At 42.6% G+C, this 19,986-nt stretch overlaps 1 protein-coding gene across 3 annotated transcripts in view; it reads right to left on the bottom strand.

The window, feature by feature from the left end:
* Positions 1–19,986, bottom strand: part of SMAD4 (SMAD family member 4) — a 54,854-nt gene that overhangs the window by 11,546 nt on the left and 23,322 nt on the right. For 2 of the 3 annotated variants that reach the window (XR_009247100.1, XM_058677112.1), the window contains exons 5-9: positions 16,945–17,022; positions 16,524–16,736; positions 13,030–13,149; positions 12,817–12,933; positions 11,362–11,412 (exon numbers count right to left, since the gene is read on the bottom strand). Coding sequence is in view for 2 of the 3 variants with exons in the window: in XM_058677112.1 (XP_058533095.1) it covers positions 11,362–11,412; positions 12,817–12,933; positions 13,030–13,149; positions 16,524–16,736; positions 16,945–17,022 (579 nt within the window). In the remaining variant the exon portion in view is untranslated. The remainder of the gene's footprint in view (positions 1–11,361; positions 11,413–12,816; positions 12,934–13,029; positions 13,150–16,523; positions 16,737–16,944; positions 17,023–19,986) is intronic. The other variant, XM_058677113.1, reaches the window with a different exon arrangement.

Here is a 19,986-nt window from a genome sequence, read left to right on the forward strand (position 1 = left end):
TGGAACCTCCTCCGGGTCTCCCACGCGGGTGCAGGGTCCCAACGCATTGGGCCATCCTCAACTGCTTTCCCAGGCCACAAGCAGGGAGCTGGATGGGAAGTGGAGCTGCCGGGATTAGAACCGGCACCCATATGGGATCCCGGGACTTTCAAGGTGAGGACTTTAGCCGCTAGGCCACGCCACCGGGCCCCGCTAATGCCCTGCTTTAAGGTGAAACAATTTGCAGGCTTATCTTTGGAAACACCCACTTGACCATGACATAAAAAGTCTGTGCGAGAGTTTGTGAGTTTTTCTATATAAATAAAGGGGACAGCTTTCTTGCATTGCCTGTTATGATCATGAAATTATAGTAGTTCACCTTTTCTCTTCATCTCTTATGTTTTTTAAAACATCAACTTCACACCTCTTTCGTGAGCTCAGAACTCAGCAGGAGCTGGTCTCCGGCAGCTTGGCTTTCCTTTTTTAATTCATTAAACACGCATGCAGAGTATCTAGGGACTCTCCCAGGCATTGCATACACAACAGTAACCAAAACAACTGTAGCCTCCAGTCTCAAGGAGGTATAGGGACAGACAATCAAGCAAGCAATAATACATACTGTGATTTAAAAAAACAAACACAGTGTGAGACAGCACTTCAGACTCAGTTGAAGGGGTCATCATATCAGAAAAGGTGATAACTGAAAAACCTTGTTTCAATGTAGCCACAATGTTTGAGAAAGGAAAACAAAAGCCAATGCCCAGAATGAAAATGGGTTTAGCATATTTCCAAAAAATGAAAAAGATCAGTGTCATTCATGAAAGAAGAAAGGGAAAAAGGGCGGGGTTTTATTTACAAATACATCTATAAGTCCAGGTGCTATTTACAAAGTCTGAACCACAATTTGAACAAAACAAAACAAAAAAACCTTCAACTTTCTGCAAAGATGCTTAAAATAAAAAAGAAATCACATCTTTTCAAAGAAACAAAAAAATCCAGAAATGAAGTACAATTAATGTTTAAGATTATAAAAATAATTTGCAGGGCTGGTATTGTATTGTAGCCTACACAGCCACACCTGCAATGCTGGTAACCCACATGGGCGTAGGTTGTGTCCCAGCTACTCCACTTCCAATTCCACTCCCTGTTAATGGCTTGAGAAAGTCTGCAAAGGGCCTGGAGCAATGGCTCAATGGCTAAATCCTTGCTTTGTAAGTGCCAGGATCCCGTGTGGGCTCCAGTTTGTATCATGGCTGCTCCATTTCCCACCCAGCTCCCCTGCTTGTAGCCTGGGAAAGCAGTCGAGGATGTCCCAAAGATCTGGGACTATGCAACCACACGGGAAACCTAGAAGATGCTCCTGGCTCCTGGTTTTGAACAGTTTCAGCTCCAGTCACTGTCGACATTTGGGGATTGAACCAGAGGATGGAAGATCTTTCTCCTTCTCTCCGTAAATTTGATCTGCCTTTTCAATAAAAATAAGAAAGAAAAGAAAGGAAGAAGAAAAGAAATATGGCTGCAGATGACCCAATTACCTGGGCCCCTGCTACTCACACGGGAGACTTGGAAGAAGCTTGTGATCCCTGGCTTCTGCCCAACCAAGACCTAATTTTTTGCAACCAAGTGAAAGATTCTCTTTCTCAAATAAGTAAATCTTTAAAAAAATGAAAAAATAAAAGTAACTTTTTTTTTAAAGATTTATTCATTTTTATTACAGCCAGATATACAGAGAGGAGGAGAGACAGAGAGGAAGATCTTCCATCTGATGATTCACTCCCCAAGTGAGCCGCAACGGGCCGGTGCGCGCCGATCTGAAGCCGGGAACCAGGAACCTCCTCCAGGTCTCCCACGCGGGTGCAGGGTCCCAACGCATTGGGCCATCCTCAACTGCTTTCCCAGGCCACAAGCAGGGAGCTGGATGGGAAGTGGAGCTGCCGGGATTAGAACCGGCGCCCATATGGGATCCCGGGGCTTTCAAGGCGAGGACTTTAGCTGCTAGGCCACGCCGCCGGGCCCAAAAGTAACTTTTTTTTAAAGATTTATTTATTTTATTGGAAAGGCAGATGTACAGAGAGGAGGAAAGACAGAGAGAAAGATCTTCTGTCCAATGGTTTACTCCCCAACTGGCCGCAACAGCTGGTGCTATGCCAATCCGATGCCAGGAGCCAGGAACTTCTTTCTGGATCTCTCACGCGGGTGCAGAATCCCAAGGTTTTTGGGCCATCCTCGACTGCTTTCCCAGGCTACAAGCAGGGAGCTGGATGGGAAGTGGTGCTACCGGGATTAGAACTGTTGCCCATATGGGATCCTGGCGTCTTCAAGGCAAAAACCTTAACCATTACTTCACGCTGGGCCCTAAAAGTAACTTCCAAAGGCTGCATGTATCTCACTGCTTTTCAAAATGCTGCCAGAAACACTGTATCTTCCAAAGAAGCACTAACAAACCAGACCACATGAAGGCAACCAAAAACTTACAAATGCCGTTTTTGGTTATCACTGCTATTTCAGCCCTGTACAAATGCCATTCAAATGAAAATCTGAAACTTTTCAAAAACAACTACCTACAACACAAGAATGCTTTTTCAATGCCTTAATCATTTAGAAGAGAAAAAGATTATTAATTTTAATACTTGTAGCTTACTGCACCAAACTTAGTAAAGGCAAATCACTCCTTTGAATTCCACGAGCTTCATGGCCAGAGAAAAGGTTTTAAATGACTGAGTCAACAATAGGAAATGCTTTTACAATATAGAAGCTATCTAAATAATTTTTTTGTTAACAGGATGATCAATTACAAAGAATAATTAAACCAAATAAATGTTGCTAAGTTACAATGGAAAATGTAAAACTCAAGGCATTATCTTGGATTTCTGAAACAGTTATTCAAGAAAAAGTTAACAATTTGGTTAAAACATTGAAGAAATTCACTGTGAGTTATTACTATTCAGAGCCAGAGTTTCCCCGTGAGAATCTTCTATAAACACATGAAGGCACCCTCTTGAATATAGTTTTAAAGTACGAGAATACACCTCAACTTGCAAATTTTGCATATTGAACCCATTTGTGAATGTGAACACAAAACAAACTCAAAGATACTGACGAGGCAATTAAAATAAAAGACTAACTCAGGGCAAATCAATATTTTTAAATTCTATTTTCTGTGAACTTTTAGGACTGCCCTTATAACACCTCAGCTTAAAAAGGGAAAACAGAATAAGTCAATGAAAAAGAATAGACTGATTAAACTTTTCCAAACTTTATCAAAGCATAGGTATCAACAAGTAATGAGTACACTGCCAGAGTGAAATATTTAACACCAAGAGAATGACCAACACTAATTTCAGCAGTTTCCTCTTATTCATAGAGTATACATCTAAAATCAAGAACACCCCAGCTGTAAGCACCTGTCTAATTTACCTTGTACCTAGGCAAGTGTTACACTGCTGGGAGAAAAGCAGCCAACAGCTGGCAGGTATTCTGTGACTGGTTAATATCAAATTTGTGTTAACTATATCCATGTGCCAGCATAGTTGCCTTAGTATAGCATATCTGTCATAATTTGTGTGTATGTGCGTGTCTGTGTGCGTACATATATATATTTAAAGATGTGGTACCGGGTTGGGACATGCCACCCCAACCCCCCATGCCAGCGTGGGATTGGGACCTGTAGAATGCCAGAGAAGGTGGTCTGGGGACGAATTGGAGTGGAAGTGGCTGATGGCATGTTTGTCAGGAATGACTTCTGTGGGATTCCACAGACCAGGCCAACGCACTCGCAGGTAAGCCAAGGAAGCTGAGATTAAATGGTTTAGAGGACGGAGCCAGAGAGGATGTCTGGATCAGGCCAAGGCACCCCCCACATGGGAGAGCCGGGCTGGGCTAAGCAGCATCACCCATCACCCATCACCCAGTATCTGGCTGGGCTATGCCACAGTACCTGCCATGAGTGTTAGAGCAGGAAGTGGGCCATGTCAGCCTAGGTCTCAGCATCCACCAGGACACAAAGGAACCGGAACTGAGGGCAGATTCTGTAAGGGAATCATGGGTTCGCTACTATGGTACTGTAGTACCTGCCAGTTTGTGTGAAAGCTGGGGGCTGGTGATAGATTGAGCCAGGCTTGACCACAGAACTCACTTAACACTCACAGGAGCCAAGAAAAGGCTGTATAACCTGCTAGCACATGCAAAACCTGGGACTGAGGGTAGACCATGTCAAGTAGGGCCATGGCACCAGCCAACACACATCTGATCTGGTGCTAGAAGCAGGCCTGGTAGAGGACCTTGAAGAACTCCCATGCTAGGGAGGGGTTCTGATGGAGGAGCCTGGGCAACTCCTCTGGCAGGACACAGTCCCTGCAGGTAAGCGCGAGAAGCATGATTGGAAACAGCCCAGAATAGGCCATGGAAAGTTTCCCGCTGGCATGCATTCGGGATGGGTCAGGAGCAGACCAGGCTGAATCAGTTCATGTCATCCTCTGGCAAATCCGATCACCAGAACAGAGTGTGGAATGGGCCGGGTTTGGTTGCGACAAAACCAGTACACATTATGGAACGCCAGGGCGTGGTTGCCTGTACTGGATATGAATGCAGCACCCATCCAGCATACGTGAGATCCAGGAAGGGAGGGGCAGAGCTGGCGGGGGGGTTAAGGGGCTGGTCCCCTCGCTGGACAACCACTCCCACTGGAGAGTGTTGGCTGGGATAGAGACAGACACGACTAAGCAAGGCTACAACACCTGTGCGCTGCATGTGGACAAGATCAGGGCCACAGCATCAGCTGGCAGAAGCTGGCACTGGGGACTAATTCTGTCGAGTCAAATCACAGGACCACCTAAAGAGTGCATAAACCGGGACAGAGAGACCTGGGAGGGAAAAAGTGGGTTCCCCCTTCTTGGGTCACTATTCCCGTGGGAGGGCATGAAAACTAGGACGGGGGCTGGGATGGCTAGATAGAGAGGTACTCAACAATATCTGTGAGGGCTGGATGGTTGAGTTGGTTAGATAAAACCAAGCTTTAATACCCATTGACAAGTACCAGAGCCAAATGGGATGGGGGACAGATTGGTCTTCTGCTACACATACTGGCAAACCAGGGTAGGGGGTGGTCTGGTGGGGGTTATTGTGGGTCGCCCCGACTAGGCTACAGCTCCCACTGGTTGATGTAAGGGCCGAACCAGACTGGACTGCAACACCCATTGGTTCCAGTGCAACTCGGGACTGAAAACAGAACCAACACAGCAATTGCAACCACCAGCTGATCAGGGTGATGGACTGTGCCGGGCCCTGTGCTTGCTAGAACATACAAGAATCTGGTCTGGGAATACCTCAAAGTATCTTTGGAGATCTCCCCACTTGAACTGCTGGACTCAGAATTCTAACCAAGAAAAGACAGAAGACAGAATAGGACAATCATTCATCTCAGCTACATGTTGGCAGCGAAATATGGGACAAATGGAGACTTCATGATGGACCATATCAATCAGTGGACCACCTCATCGAGCGAAACTGGCAGTGACTCATAACTGGAGAACTATTAACTCCACTTGAGCACATATCTCAGAGCATGCCCCACATCCGGGACTTGGGGTGGGCGGGAAACCGGGTGGGGCTTCTCCCTCAATATCCCCTTTTACCTCAGATACATGATGGAAACAATATGGACATAATAGCATTGCCCACCTCCCTATCCCCCTGAACCTTTTTTTTTTTTTTCTTCTCTTTCTTGATTTTCCTTCAACTATAGTTAACTATGTAAAGATTGTCAACAACAATACAATAAAATGGATTATAAAAAAAAAAAAAAAAAAAAAAAACTCCCATGCTAGGTTACAGCTCCCACTGGGGAGCATTAGACTGGGGACTGGGTATGGGCCAGGCCAGGCAGGGCTATAGGGCTGTAGCACCAACTGGCATACACAGAGGTAGGACAGGGTGTGGGCTATACTCAGCTGGGCTATGTTGCAATAGCATGAGCATGCATAAGATCTGGGGCTGGGAACAGGCTTGGTAGGAGAACTTTGGGGACTCTCCTGCTGAGCCACTATTTCCAGTAGTGAATGTGACACCTAAGATTGGATGCAGGCAAGTGTCAGCAGGGCTGCAGCACCCATCAGCTGCCGTCAGTTGACTGAGTCTGGAGGCAGTCCAGGCTGGGTTAAGCTGCCACACCTGCTTCCAAGTGCCAGCACTGGGTGCACATCAGGTCAGAGTGAACCGCAGAACCCCCTGGCAGGTGCAAGATCCAGGGCTGGGAGAAGACCTTTTCTTTTCCAGTGGTATTCCCTCACTGGGCTGCAGCTCCAGCTGGTACAAATGAGAAGCAGGGCTAGGGGTAAGCCAGGCTGTTCAAGGAGGCAGCACCCAAAGGCAAAAATACAAGCTGGGCCTGGGGGAGGGTTTCGCTGAGCTAAGCTGCAGCACCACAGGTGTGAACAAGAGCCAGATGGGATGCTGGATAGGCCAGGCTAGGCTGCAGCACATGCCAACACACACAAAAATCGAGGCTGGCACAAGCCTGGTGGAATTTAATGGCGGTCACCCTGACTAGCCATGATACCCACTGGCATGCATGAATACAGGGTCTGTGGTGGACTGGACTGGGCTAGACCATAGCACCTATCAGTTTATGTGAGAGATGGGGCTGAACTGACCACGTAGCTGCACCCATCAGTGTGTGCGTTGGTTGGTGCAGATAATAGACTGAATCTGATCCTGCACTGACTGGCACACAAGAGTCAAGTCTGAGGTCACCCCAGGCAAGTTTTCTTGGGGGATTCCTCAACTAGATTGCTGAAATTAAACCCTGAAAATCATAATACATGTGCTCTTATCTTGGAGAACCCATGTTGGGAAAGGGCTTGCCTCCTCAGTTGCTGATGCCTGTGCAGTGCACAGCATGCCCAGACGTACACGAGTGACATGACAGCCAGTTCAGCCAGACCAGCAGAGGACACTGAGTGCTGCATCAGATGGAAAGCAGAGCAGGTTGGACAATTCTCCTCGCCTAGCTTTGCAACTTGCGCCTGAGTCTGTGGGAGGCACTAAAGTGGACTTGGTCAGGCAAAAGACTTTGGAAAAATTTTCTTAACCCCGATGCAATGAAGCTCATGATATCTCAGAACTATCAAAACCATTCAAGCAACATCCTCTGAAAACTTTCCCCACAGCAGGGTCTCCAATGTGTCATCGAGAGACTGTCCCCCATCCTCAGGTGCTGACGTAGTTTGACAGCAAGGAGTCACCTCCTTCCCTACCTACGGACACAGGATAAAAAAAAAAATGAAACGTTTGTCCCACCCACACTCCTCCATACTTCAATTCTCTCCAACCTAGTCAGAAACTAACATGAGCTTGCATCTCTCCCAACTAGGTAAACAATATTAAAAATAAAACAGAAAAATTTAAAAATAAAACCAAGAGTAGCACTGAACCTTGCTATGTCTGATTTTTTTATACAAAAAAATTTAAAATTAGCTATAGTAAAAAAATTAATAAAAATCAAAAAATGTATCAATACAGTATGTCATTTGTAATGTATGGATTATTTATTTCTGGAATGTTGCATTTTACATTTTTGGACTGTAGTTGACCATGAGCAACTAAAATTGTGTATAAGGAAGAACTATTATCTTTATATGTCTTACCACCATTACATATTTCCTAAACATGTAACCTGGGGCCAGCATGGTGGCTCAACAGACTAATCCTTTACCTGCAATAACAGCATCCCACATGGGCATCACTTCAGATAGCTCCCTGCTTATGGCCTGGGAAAACATCACATGATGTCTTAAGCCCCTGGGGTCCTGCACCAATGTGGGAGACCCAGCGGAGGCTCCTGGTTCTTAGCCATTGCAGATATTTCGGGAATGAGTCAATGGATAAGAAGACGCCATCTCTTTGCCTCTTCTTCTTCCTGTAAATCTGTCTTTGAAATAAAAATAAAGAAATCTGGGTCTGGCGTGGTAGTCTAGCGGCTAAAATCCTCACCTTGCACTCGCCGGGATCCCATATATATGGGTATTGGTTCTAACCTCAGTGGCCCCACTTTCCATCCAGCTCCTGCTTGTGGCCTGGGAAAGCAGTCAAGGACAGCCCAAAGCTTTGGGACCCTGCACATGTGGGAGACCCAGAAGAAGCTCCAGGCTCCTGGCTTTGGATCGGCACAGCTCCAGCTATTGTGGTCACTTGGGGAGTGAAACATCGGACGGAAGATCTTCCTCTCTGTCTCTCCTCCCTGTATATCTCACTTTCAATAAAAACAAATACATCTTGGACCCGGCGGCGTGGCCTAGTGGCTAAAGTCCTCGCCTTGAAAGTCCCGCGATCCCATATGGGTGCCGGTTCTAATCCCGGCAGCTCCACTTCCCATCCAGCTCCCTGCTTGTGGCCTGGGAAAGCAGTTGAGGACGGCCCAAAGCTTTGGGACCCTGCACCCGCATGGGAGACCCGGAAGAGGTTCCTGGTTCCCGGCTTCAGATCGGCGCGCACTGGCCCGTTGCGGCTCACTTGGGGAGTGAAACATCGGATGGAAGATCTTCCTCTCTGTCTCTCCTCTCTGTATATCTGGCTTTCCAATAATAATAAAATCTTACAAAAAAAATACATCTTTAAAAAAAAGTGAAACTTATACTCTAAAAAATAATTTCTAAAGTCACTATATATGATTGATGATTCCTACTAACACAACGTTCAGAAACATATGCATATTTCCCATTTAAAGGGTCTTCAGTGTGTGGTACAGTGTTGTGCATATTTTTCCATACCATAAAATGCTGAATTAACCATATACTAACACAAATGTTTACACTTGTGTCTTTTTCTATTTGTTCATTCAACAAGGATAGTACACTTGTGAATGAGTAACTATGATTAAGTACAATTAGGTGGCAAGGGACAAGGGATTCAAAAAGGCTTGCCACAGTGTATTGTGACGTGAAAATACGTGACAGTATGCATCTCTACTTCTGAATAAAAGATGGACTCCCAATGAAACTATTCAATATATCTTGATAATAGGATGCTGGACTCTATCATTGTCCGCAAACTGAGGATACACTTACTAATAGACTTGTAACTGTTGTTGAAGGACTATACTGTTATAATAATTTAGTGGAAAAAGTAAGAGTAGAAGGGGAAATCTCTGAGCCTAAGGAACTGTACCACAAAAAAAAAGAATAAAAATTAAACAAAGCAAAACAAAAGGCTTGGGCCCAGCACAGCAGCCTAGTGGCTAAAGTCCTTGCCTTGCACATACCAAGATTCCATGTAGATGCCAATTAATATCCCAACGGCCCTGATTCCTATCCAGCTCCCTGCCTGTGGCCTGGGAGGGTAGTCGAGGACAGCCGGGGGCCTTGGGACCTTGTATCCATGTGGGAGACATGGAGGAAGCTCCTGCCTCCTGGCTTCAGATTGGCTCAGCTCCGGCCCTTGCAGTCACTTGGGGACTGAGTCAGAGGACAGAATATCTTTCTCTCTGTCTCTCTCCTCCTCTGTATATCTGACTTTCCAATACAAATAAGCTAAAAACAAACAAACAAAAAAAAAAACAGGCGTGCCAAGAGTCATGTGTTGAGGAGGCAGGGAATGTGTTTTAACCTGATTTGTGTTGCTGTAGCAAAACAGTCAAGGCAGAATACTTCATAAAAAAAGAGGTTACCGAGCCTGGTGCGGTGGCCTAGCAGCTAAAGTCCTCACCATGCACACACCGGGATCCCATATGGGCGCCGGTTCTAATCCCGGCAGCACCACTTCCCATCCAGCTCCCTGCTTGTGGCCTGGGAAAGCAGTCGAGGATGGCCCAAAGCCTTGGGACCCTGCACCTGCGTGGGAGACCCGGAAGAGGATCTGGGCTCCTGGCTTTGGATCGGCATAGCACCAGCCGTTGCAATCTCTTGGGGAGTGAATCATCGGACGGAAAATATTTCTCTCTGTCTCTCCTCCTCCCTGTATATATCTGACTTTGCAATAAAAATGAATAAATCTTTTTTAAAAAAAAGAGGTTACCTAAATCCCAATTCATGTGTTTGGAAAGTCCAAACAGCATGTCACTGTAATCTGGCAAGGGCCTCTCACCCCCAACTATGTCACACCATGGTAGAGAAGCAAACAGGGAAACCTGTCAAAATTAAGGGGCCTTTGCTTTGTAATAATTTGCTCTCATGAAAATTTCCATTCCTGAAAGAACCATACTAATTTTTAAGTACACATGATCAAGTCACCTCACACTACAATCTAGGAAACCAGATTCCACCACATAGACTTTTGGGGACATACTTAAACGACAGCAGAGGACATGGTCCGCAGCACTCAAAGTGGCCCCCAGAGAGTCCCATCTTCTCTCTGAGCCTGTGTGGGACCTCTCATATGGCACTTCTGTAAAAAACACTGAGGTTGCTTAACCCTGTCCCAATCATTCAGTAGCTGCCATGTTGGGAAGCCATTCCAACAACTCTATAGAAGTCTACAAGGAAAGAAATCAGAGCTTCTTGCCAACAATAACACTAACCTGTCATACATGTTAGTAAGCCACCTTGAAAGTGAATCCTCCAAATCCTAAAAGCCTTAATCAGATGACAAGGCCTAGCTGCCAACATCACTGTGACTTCCTGAGACACTGAGCCAGTACTACTCACTCAAGCCACTTTCAAATCCCTGTAACAAAAACTAGCTGATGTAAAAAAGTGCTACCGAAACTTGCTAAGTTTTGTGATGATGTGTTGCAGAACACATAAACCAGCACAGAGTGCAAAGTAATCAGGCAGAGAACAGCTTACACAAAAAAAAGTGGAGAGGAATAAGATATCTAGTAAGTTTAGGTGAATGGTACAGACTGATAAAGAGATGAGGCTAGGGAAGTCTGCAGGGACCAGGACCACAGATTCTTATTAGCTAAGCACTTTGAACTTCATCATAAGACCAATCAATGTGTGGGAAATTAATATAAGATCTTAGGCGGAGCAATAATGTAACTGCATCCAAAATTTATAAGAAAGGAGTACCGAGTAGCAGCAGAGATTAGCTGGTAAGGAAATAACTAACTGGAAGCTCAAAAACAGGAAGACCACTTACAATATTCTTGTAAGGAGAAATGAAGAGAAACAGCTGAGGTGAAACTCCTTAGTGACCCAATAGTGCCCACAGCCAAAGATCAGCAGAGCTAACCCCCTCCTGCCATCACCCAGAGATCTTCTGAAAGCCATCCTCACTGCTGAGTCACTTCCTTATTGTATGCAAAGACAGGCTTGAACCCCAATGCAGACACTATGTGTGTGTGTGTGTATATATCTTTAAGGAGTTAACACTATCACCTAATCCCAGGAGCTAACAGGCCTCAACATAACAGCCAGCTAGAGAGGATCAATTCTGAAATACACTTACCAGGATGATTGGATATGGGAGGCTGGAATGCAAGCTCATTGTGAACTGGCCCTACAGAAAAGACAATAAAAATCCCACATGCATTTATTAAAAGTTTTTCAGTGCTAAACTTTTAATAAACTTGACCTAAATACAACTATCATACATAGGAGTCATTTAGATCAAGTTTATACAAGGTCTAAAAGAACTTAAAAGCTAAGTAGTTTAAATACTCAATAGTTACAATAAGCAAATAGTCTTGACTACCTTTGTAGATACTTAATAGTTAACGGGTGCTATCTGCCAAGGGCTGGCAATACTTAATGCAGATTATAAATAAATAATTTCATAAAACATAATATAGGATAATTTATAATACAGTGAAAGTATAATCATTTTTAATGTTAAGTCTACTCTTAAAACTACTGTTTATGATTAAGATAACTATATAGAATATAAGCATATAGCTAACATAATAGAAAGTGTATTATGTGTTAATATATTGCACTAAACACCTTGCATGAATTGCCAAGTTTACTTCCTACAATACTCTGAAACAGACACTGTTATTACTACCTTTGATGCCTAACAAGGTTAAATAAATTGTCATAGTTACATAACCAGTTAAGGATCCAAACTTAACACTTTCAACCATTATGGTGACCCAAGCAATCATCAAAAGTCATATTGTCTAAAGACATGGAAAACTTCGCATAACTACAAAAAAAGCAGAATATAATAATACATATATTTATCCTCTCTTTCCTATCCCTAATTTACAAATACCCATCTATTTGTCTGGAAAGAAAAATAACAAAATATTAGAAGTATGTATTTGTACAGTAGGATTCTGGTTAATTTTAACTTTCCTATTTGCATCTTCCCATATTTTCCAAGTTTTCTTTGGTATTACTAATCTTACAGTGAGAAGAAACGGGGTTTTAAATACATACAAGATTTATTTACATGATTTTCATTTAATAAATAAGCCAAATGGACAATTTTCCTATTCTGTCTGGGTCTTCAGGTTATCTTTAGGTGAGTCCACCCAAATCACACCTACCCAGATTATCAATCTATTCAATATCTGAGTATCTATGGCCCAGTGAACATGATGGTAAGGGAAACCTTGAATTTTAGCACTCAAGGGTTGGAGGGGCAGGTGTCAACTACTATGGATGGATAAACGAGATACGCATGAGATCAAGGAACACATACAAACAAATGAATGGAAATCAATGCGATGTTAATGAAGTACTAGCAACAGAGAAATAAACGAATTTAGCAAACAGCACTCCTCTAAAACAAAAATGTGATTAACTAAAAAATAATGATACTGTTTAACAAAAAATATTGAAAACCATTATTCAATGAAAGTAGATTATGGCATAAATAAAAGATGTAAAAACAATTAAAATAGAAAGAAAACAAAGTCCTATAAAAGAAAAAGCCCTTACAACAAAAACAAGAGCTTACAGTAATGTCCGGGATGGGGCGGCATAGGCGGGTGGTGCTGAAGATGGCCGTTTTGGTGGTGAGGCAAATTAGGTGTATATGGTGCAGTCCTACTTCCAGTCCAGGTAGTAGTGCTGTCTAAAAATCAAGGCCCACATGGATTAATTTGCTTTTATAAAGTCTGCCTATTTTTTTTCTCAACTATTTAAAAGATTTTAAAAAGCATGTACATACTATGATGGTAAGTAGCTGGCTGACCAGTAAATCCATTCTGCTGCTGTCCTGGCTGAGGCCCTGAAGCTATCTGCAACAGTCCTTCACTATGGCTGCCTGCCAGAATACTGGCAGGCTGACCTAGAGGAACAAGAAGACACGACATGATACATTTATAGATGCAAGTCTGCAGTTTTCTTTAACAAACGAAGGACCAATCATATATGACAATTTACAGTTATAGATGGGTATAGAGTGGAACTCTTTGGCCTATCAAAACAAAAACAAACAAACCAGAAAAATCCCTAAAATCATCCAGGCACATCTTAACTGGAAGTTCAACATTACTTCTTCTTAAGTAGTATTAGTTAATTGTAATGCGCTATTCACAAATAATCTTCAAACCTCAGCAAAATGCCACTGTCTTTTAGAATTACATCAATTCGTTCCCTGGGCATTCTATCCTGCTCTCTTCTGGAATCTCCCGATCAAGACTTCAAAAATCCAGACTCAAGAAAAACTCGAAAGTGGAAAGTTAACTATCACCACTGGTCCTGTAGTGGCAGAATGCTAAGTTTTGGTAAAAGAAAAAGAAAGGAAGCAAACATTAAGAAAAGCTAGCTTCACTGCCAAATCAGTATTGACTGATGAAAAACAAACAAAACACATATTGGTCCACTTTGACCTTTTTTAATGTGCTTTACAAAATGAAGTATCACATCTTTTCGAGGACATCAGATTCCCAGATTTACATACAATCGTCTTCTCTATGTGTAATAAATGAGAAGAACAAAGCTTCTGCTTTGCTTCAACTAAAAAAAAAAAAAAACTATGTACTATTATTTGCCATTTTAAAATCTTCTACAACAATTTTGATTGTTTTAATTGTTTATTTATTTGAAAGGCAGTGTTACACAGAAAGGGGGAGCAAGAGAAGAGACAGCTGGCTCATTCCCCAAATGGCCTCAAAACCCAGGGTTGGGCCAGGAGGAAGCCAGGAGCCTAGCACTCCATCTGGGTCTGCCATACAGGTTCAGGGCCCTAAAAACTTGGGCCATAATGTGCTGCTTTCCCAAGGTGCAGTAGCAGGGAACTGGATTGAAAGTACAGCAGCCAGGACTCCAACCAGTTCTTATTGTATGCCAGTATCACAGGCAGCAGCAGCTTAACTTGCCACAATGTCAGGTCCTAAAACAAATTTCCAAAAATAATTTCCATTTTATTTGAAAACCAGAGAAGAAACAAAACGAGCCAGGGATAGACTGTCCATCCACTGGTGGGTGGAACAGCCAGGACCAAGCCAGGCCAAAGACAGGAACCAGAAACTCAATCCTGGTCTCCTCCCTCAGCTGCAGTGATGCTAGTACTTGAAACAAAACCTGCTGCCTCCTAGGGGGCACATCAGCAGGAAGCTGAAATTGGGAGTGGAACTTGGACTCCAATCCTGGATGTAAGCATCCCAAGAAGTACCTTCACTGCTGTGGCAGACACTCATCTAAGACCTCTTTTCAAAATGGAAAAATCTTGATTTATTCAGGTAAGCATTCATCTTTATTTCACTTTCTTTACTTGAAAGGCTGAATTACAAAGAGAGGAGAGTGAAAGAAAAAGATTTTCTGTTGGTTTACTGGCCAAATGGCCCACAACCAGGCCTAGGCCAGGCCAAAGCCAGGAGACAGGGACTCCATCTGGGTCCTCCAAGTGGGTGGCACGGGCCCAGGCACGTGGGTCATCTTCTGCTGCCTTCCCAGGACTTTTAGCAGGGAGCTAGATTGGAAGTGAAGAAATCAGGACTCAAACCAGGTGATCATATGGGATATAGGCCTTGCAGACAGTGGCTTAACCCAGAACACAACACTCGACCCAAGGGAAGCATTAGTTGTCAAACTCATTTGAAAAGCACTGAAATTTCATAATTGCTATCACTGGTATCACATTATAATTTTCTCAGCTAAACAAGAATTTAATCAGATGGAAGAAAGTAAATGTCACCATTCCTCAAAGTATAAAGGAAAAGGAATATTTCTCCACCTGCAGTATTGCATCTCCTTAAATCGAAGAATTATAAAAAGCAAAATAAAGTATTTCACTAATTTCAAAATTATTTTTAAAGATGACAGTTTTTGCAACCCCTTTCCTTCCCTTGGTAAAAGTCTATAAGCTATCTTGAAGAGTTATTTATGTGTTTTTTCTTTGTTTTAATTAATCATACATGCTATATACTCTCAGGTAGCTTAGAAAAACTGTTACTACAAAGAACTAAATGATTTTCACGTATAGATAGGGGAATATCTCAGGTGCCAAAATAACTCAATATCAACTCGTGTGAAACAGGTTTCCATCCAGACCTGTTATTTCTCTTCTGATACAATACACCTTTGAGATCTACAGGACCATGTGCCACAAGTTCTACAATCTATAGTACTTAGTATTTTATTATGGAAATTTACTCCCAAAAGTTACCAAGACAAAATCAGACGCATTTCATTTGTATCACTCTTTCTGGTCTTCAGACAAGACCCAGCCATAGAGAATAAAACGACCACTTGCAGTCACTTTGATAAAGCACAGAAAGTTAATCCAGAGAGCAGAAGCAGAGGCACGTGCTACGCTCCAGCACTAACCTGCACTCAAGCAGAGGCTCTGTGCTTTCTATTTGCCAACAACACTACTCATATTCCCAAAACAGTAAATAAAAAGTGAACAGGTAACTTAATTATCAAATTATTGAGTGATTAACGTGCAAAAACACTCAATCTACATAATCCACTTAAGATACACTGTCAATGGAGAGACTGTCACCTCTTAAATGTATGACAACTAAATACATATTGCTTTAAAGTGAAATTAAGATGGGAAAATTTGAGATACCTCACTAAAAAAAAAAAAATCGCAATTACAGAAGTCAGTCGGTATTTATTTTAAGACCAAAATTTCTACGGGGGGGGTGGAGTGGGTGGCAATGTTGTGGCCTAGCACACTAATCTGCACGCAGCATAGGCAACCCATATAGATGACAATTCATGTGCGGGCTGCTCTACTTCCTTCCAATTCTTGGTTTGTGGCCTGGGAAAGTAGTAGAGGATGGCCCAAGGCCTTGCGACCCTGGCTCAGAAGAAGCTCCTGGCTTCAGATTGGCTCAGTTCTGGCCACTGTGGCCATTTGTGGAATCAGTACATGGAAGATCTTTCTGCTCTCCTTCTCTCTGTAAATCTGCCTTTCAAGTAAAAACAAATAAATATTTTTAAAAGTGCTGACAAAAAATTTCTACACTGACCTTGATCTCATTAAAACACATACATTAACGCTCCCTTTAGAAGCATGTAACAAAGCATCAGTCCATCTCAATTGCTGATACAACTGAGGAGTTAAACACTTATTTAACACTTGGAGACTGGTGAAACACACTACAATATCTTTAATTTGTACTTACTTGGAGTTTCCCTCCAAGTGACTACATATTAAAACCGAATAGTTTGGATATTTAACTTGCTATGTCTGATGCTACAACTCACTTGTGGAAGCCACAGGAATGTTCGGAAAGTTGGTGGTACTGGCAGCACTGGACTCAGACGGGGCTAACAGGGCCGGAGCGCTGTATGTCTCCGTTGACGCGCGGTTACTTGGTGGATGCTGGATGGTCTGAATTGAATGTCCTTCCGTGGATAACGGTTGTTGCCCATCAAAGTCATGAACATATTCATCTTTCACCAGCATGCTTTGTGGAGCTATGTAAAAAATCAAACACATTTTTAAATTTCATAACCTTCTATGCCTAGAAAAAAACTCATAAATAAGCAATATGACAACACCTAAATTCAACTATAATATAAACAACTCTAATTTAGATTTTTTTTTATTTAAGGGTTTTTTTTAAATCAGCAAAAGCCATTAATATGGGCATCAAATACATTTTTTTCTATGACAGACTCTCACATGTGAAGCTCGAATCTATCATAGCAGCCTTCAGCAATGGTCTATCTTCAACACGCGTTCCTCCATTTTCTGATAAATCTGTAAGTAATAATAGCCTGAATACACAAATGAAATAGGCAAAACCCAAATGGTTGGGAAAATCTGCATTCAGCTCAGAGTTCATACTGAGACTGAAAGCCAGCTGGATATTTTTGCTGATTCCCCACTGTGGAGACATCAGTGGATCTGACAGCTAGTTAATTCCAGAATTACTGTTAAGCAACACATTTTCTGAAAGTTAAGTGTACTAGATATCTCCTATAGGTTTAGAACTACAAGAATCCTAGTAAGTCAAACTGAAATTTCCTTCTAGAAACCCAATCCAAGTTAAGGATATTGGGTAAATATACAGTAAGGAAAAGAAAAAACTCAACAATCAGCATCTTTCCCCTATACGCTTACAGATTAATGAACAACGCTAGATTCTAGCTGGCAAAGCATCATACATTTCCATTAACAAACTATGGATGGTTTCCATTGTTCTATGAAAAAAAAAATCAAACTAAACTATTTTTATAATGCCAATTCCATTCCAAGCACTTCTCCATTTGTTCTGGAGTTAATTATTTTATGGTTTGCTTTTTACCTGTAGCAAACAACCCTATTCGACAAGCAAACACTACTGCAAGATTTGGCAATCCACCCAACTGAAGCATTAGCTTCTCTTCTAGAGCCATCAATTAACACAAACAGCCAACATGCCAACACTTCCTCTTCTACTAAGAACCAACATTAACACTGCCCTCATTTTCCCCATGTCAACCTTTGAAAACATGTATTACACAGAAATATCAATTAGATGACTATTTTTCACTGACACTATTTCAAAGCAATAATAATTCATTGTTCTAGTTTCTGTGTACAATTAAACGTTTTCATGCATCCAAAGACATTCTTTCAAAACCCATAAATTAAACTTCCAAAAGTGTCCCTTTGGGACTATACTACTGTGATAACATGGAGAAAAAAAATGGCAAGAGAAGAGTGAGGAAGGAAGGGAGGGGAGAGATGAATCCCTAACCTACAAAAACATACTGTGGGAAAACAACTTTAAAAATTAGAATTAAAAAAATGAAAAAAGTATCCCTTTAGAAAATCAAATAAAAACAAAAATATTCAAAAAGATACAGGTTTTCAGAGAATCAAGATGGAAGAATAGGGTAAGGACACGTTTAAACGTACGGAAAAACATTTAATCAGTATGAAGCAGAAAGGACATATTTCAGGAAATAGGAAAAAACAGAACAACAGCAGAGGGGTACCTGGAGACGGACAGACACAGGAAAGCAGCAGGCACAGCAGTGTGGTGTTGCAGTGACTGATACTTCAGCAGCATTCAGCTAACAGCCATCTGAACTCCACCAGCAGCCGGAACTCCACCAGCAACAAGGTGGGAAGGGACTTTCACTGGGAGCTTGGGAGGTGAACCCAAACAAAGATCTGTCCGTCTTGCTGGTCCGTTTGATTTGACCAGGAGCAGAGACAGAGCAGCTGATCTCAGACGGGCAGTGCGAGAACAGAGTGGATTTCATAGCCCAGACAGCCCCCTAGAGCTGAACTGGATGCCATTTTGTGTAAGGGTGAAAGGGCAAGGGAAAGCAATGAGCATGCACTGAGCTGGGAGTGAGCTCATTTCTGACTTGGTGAACAGCAGCAATGTGGCATTCTACAGGTTCCACCCAAAACAGGTCTGGGTAGCCCTAAGATCTGATGGCCAGCAGATCAAGAACTGTAGTGGTGGTACGTCAGGCGCCATTTGGGGCACTGTGGCAATAGCTTTGGGACTGCAGGAGACAACAGTGAACTGCACATGTGCTGAGCTAGTGAGAACTCACTGAGCTCCGTGGATAGCACTGGTCCCGCAGGAAAATAATACCGACTGTGGCATTGCACCAGCCAAAATAGGTCCGTGTGGCACCCAGACCTAACGTCCAACAGGTTCCAACAACCTAATTATATAGGACACCTGGTGTCTCTCTAATCCTGGAACCTGCTCCAAGCACAAGTGGGAGAAAGGTTGCAGAGACAACAGTGCAGGCTCATCACAGCATCACAGGAGGTGGAGAGTGGTGAGCCAAGAGCGGGGCTGTGAAGACCACAATGGAAATCTGACATAAGAACCCAAACCTGGAACTCGCTGGAGGTTGTGGCACAAGTGGCGGCAAGCAAAAAGTTGTGTACCAACCGCAATAAATAAAATCGCATTGTAGACCTGTGGGTGTCACAGCTTAGAAACCTGCCCCAAGGAGAAGACTCTGCTAACCAGAAGTACAATGATCAAGAGCAAAAGAGACAAAGGCACAATGAATATTACCAAAAACTCCCTCACAAAGGAGCAAAACCCTATGCCAACCCCAGAGTTAACTGAGGAAGACATCGAGAAAATGGGGGACACAGAATCCATAAGACTCATTTTAAAGATTCTGATAAAAAATGAGAAGCTCACGCAAGAGTTCAAAGAATTTAGGGAAGCAATAAAGCAAATCAAGGCTGGTATATCAGAAATTAAGAACACAGTAGAGCAAATTAAAAGTACAGTGGAGAGTCTCCAAAATAGAATGAAGAAAGCAGAAGAAAGAATCTCAGAATTGGAAGGTATTTCCTGTCATCAGGGGGAAGCAAACAAAAAGCTGGAAGCAGAGCTGGATCAGGCCAAAACAAGTATTCAAGAATTGAAAGACACTATGAAGAGGCCAAATATAAGAGTTATGGGAGTCCCAGAAGGTGAGAAAGAGAAGCTGAGTTTGCCAATGTATTTAATGAAATAATAAACGAAAATTTCCCTAATCTGGAGAAAGAATTGAGAAACAAGATCCAGAACTCCCAACAGGCTTGATCAAAAGTGATCTTCACCACGACATATGATAATCAAGCTCTCTTCAATTGAACATAAGGAAAAGATCCTGAAATGTGCACGTGAAAAAAATCAATTGACATATAAAGAAATGCCAATTAAACTCACAGGAGATATCTCACAGGAAACTCTACAGGCAAGAAGAGAAT

Source organism: Ochotona princeps, chromosome 18 (genome assembly GCF_030435755.1).
Source record: "Ochotona princeps isolate mOchPri1 chromosome 18, mOchPri1.hap1, whole genome shotgun sequence".
NCBI lineage: Eukaryota > Metazoa > Chordata > Mammalia > Lagomorpha > Ochotonidae > Ochotona > Ochotona princeps.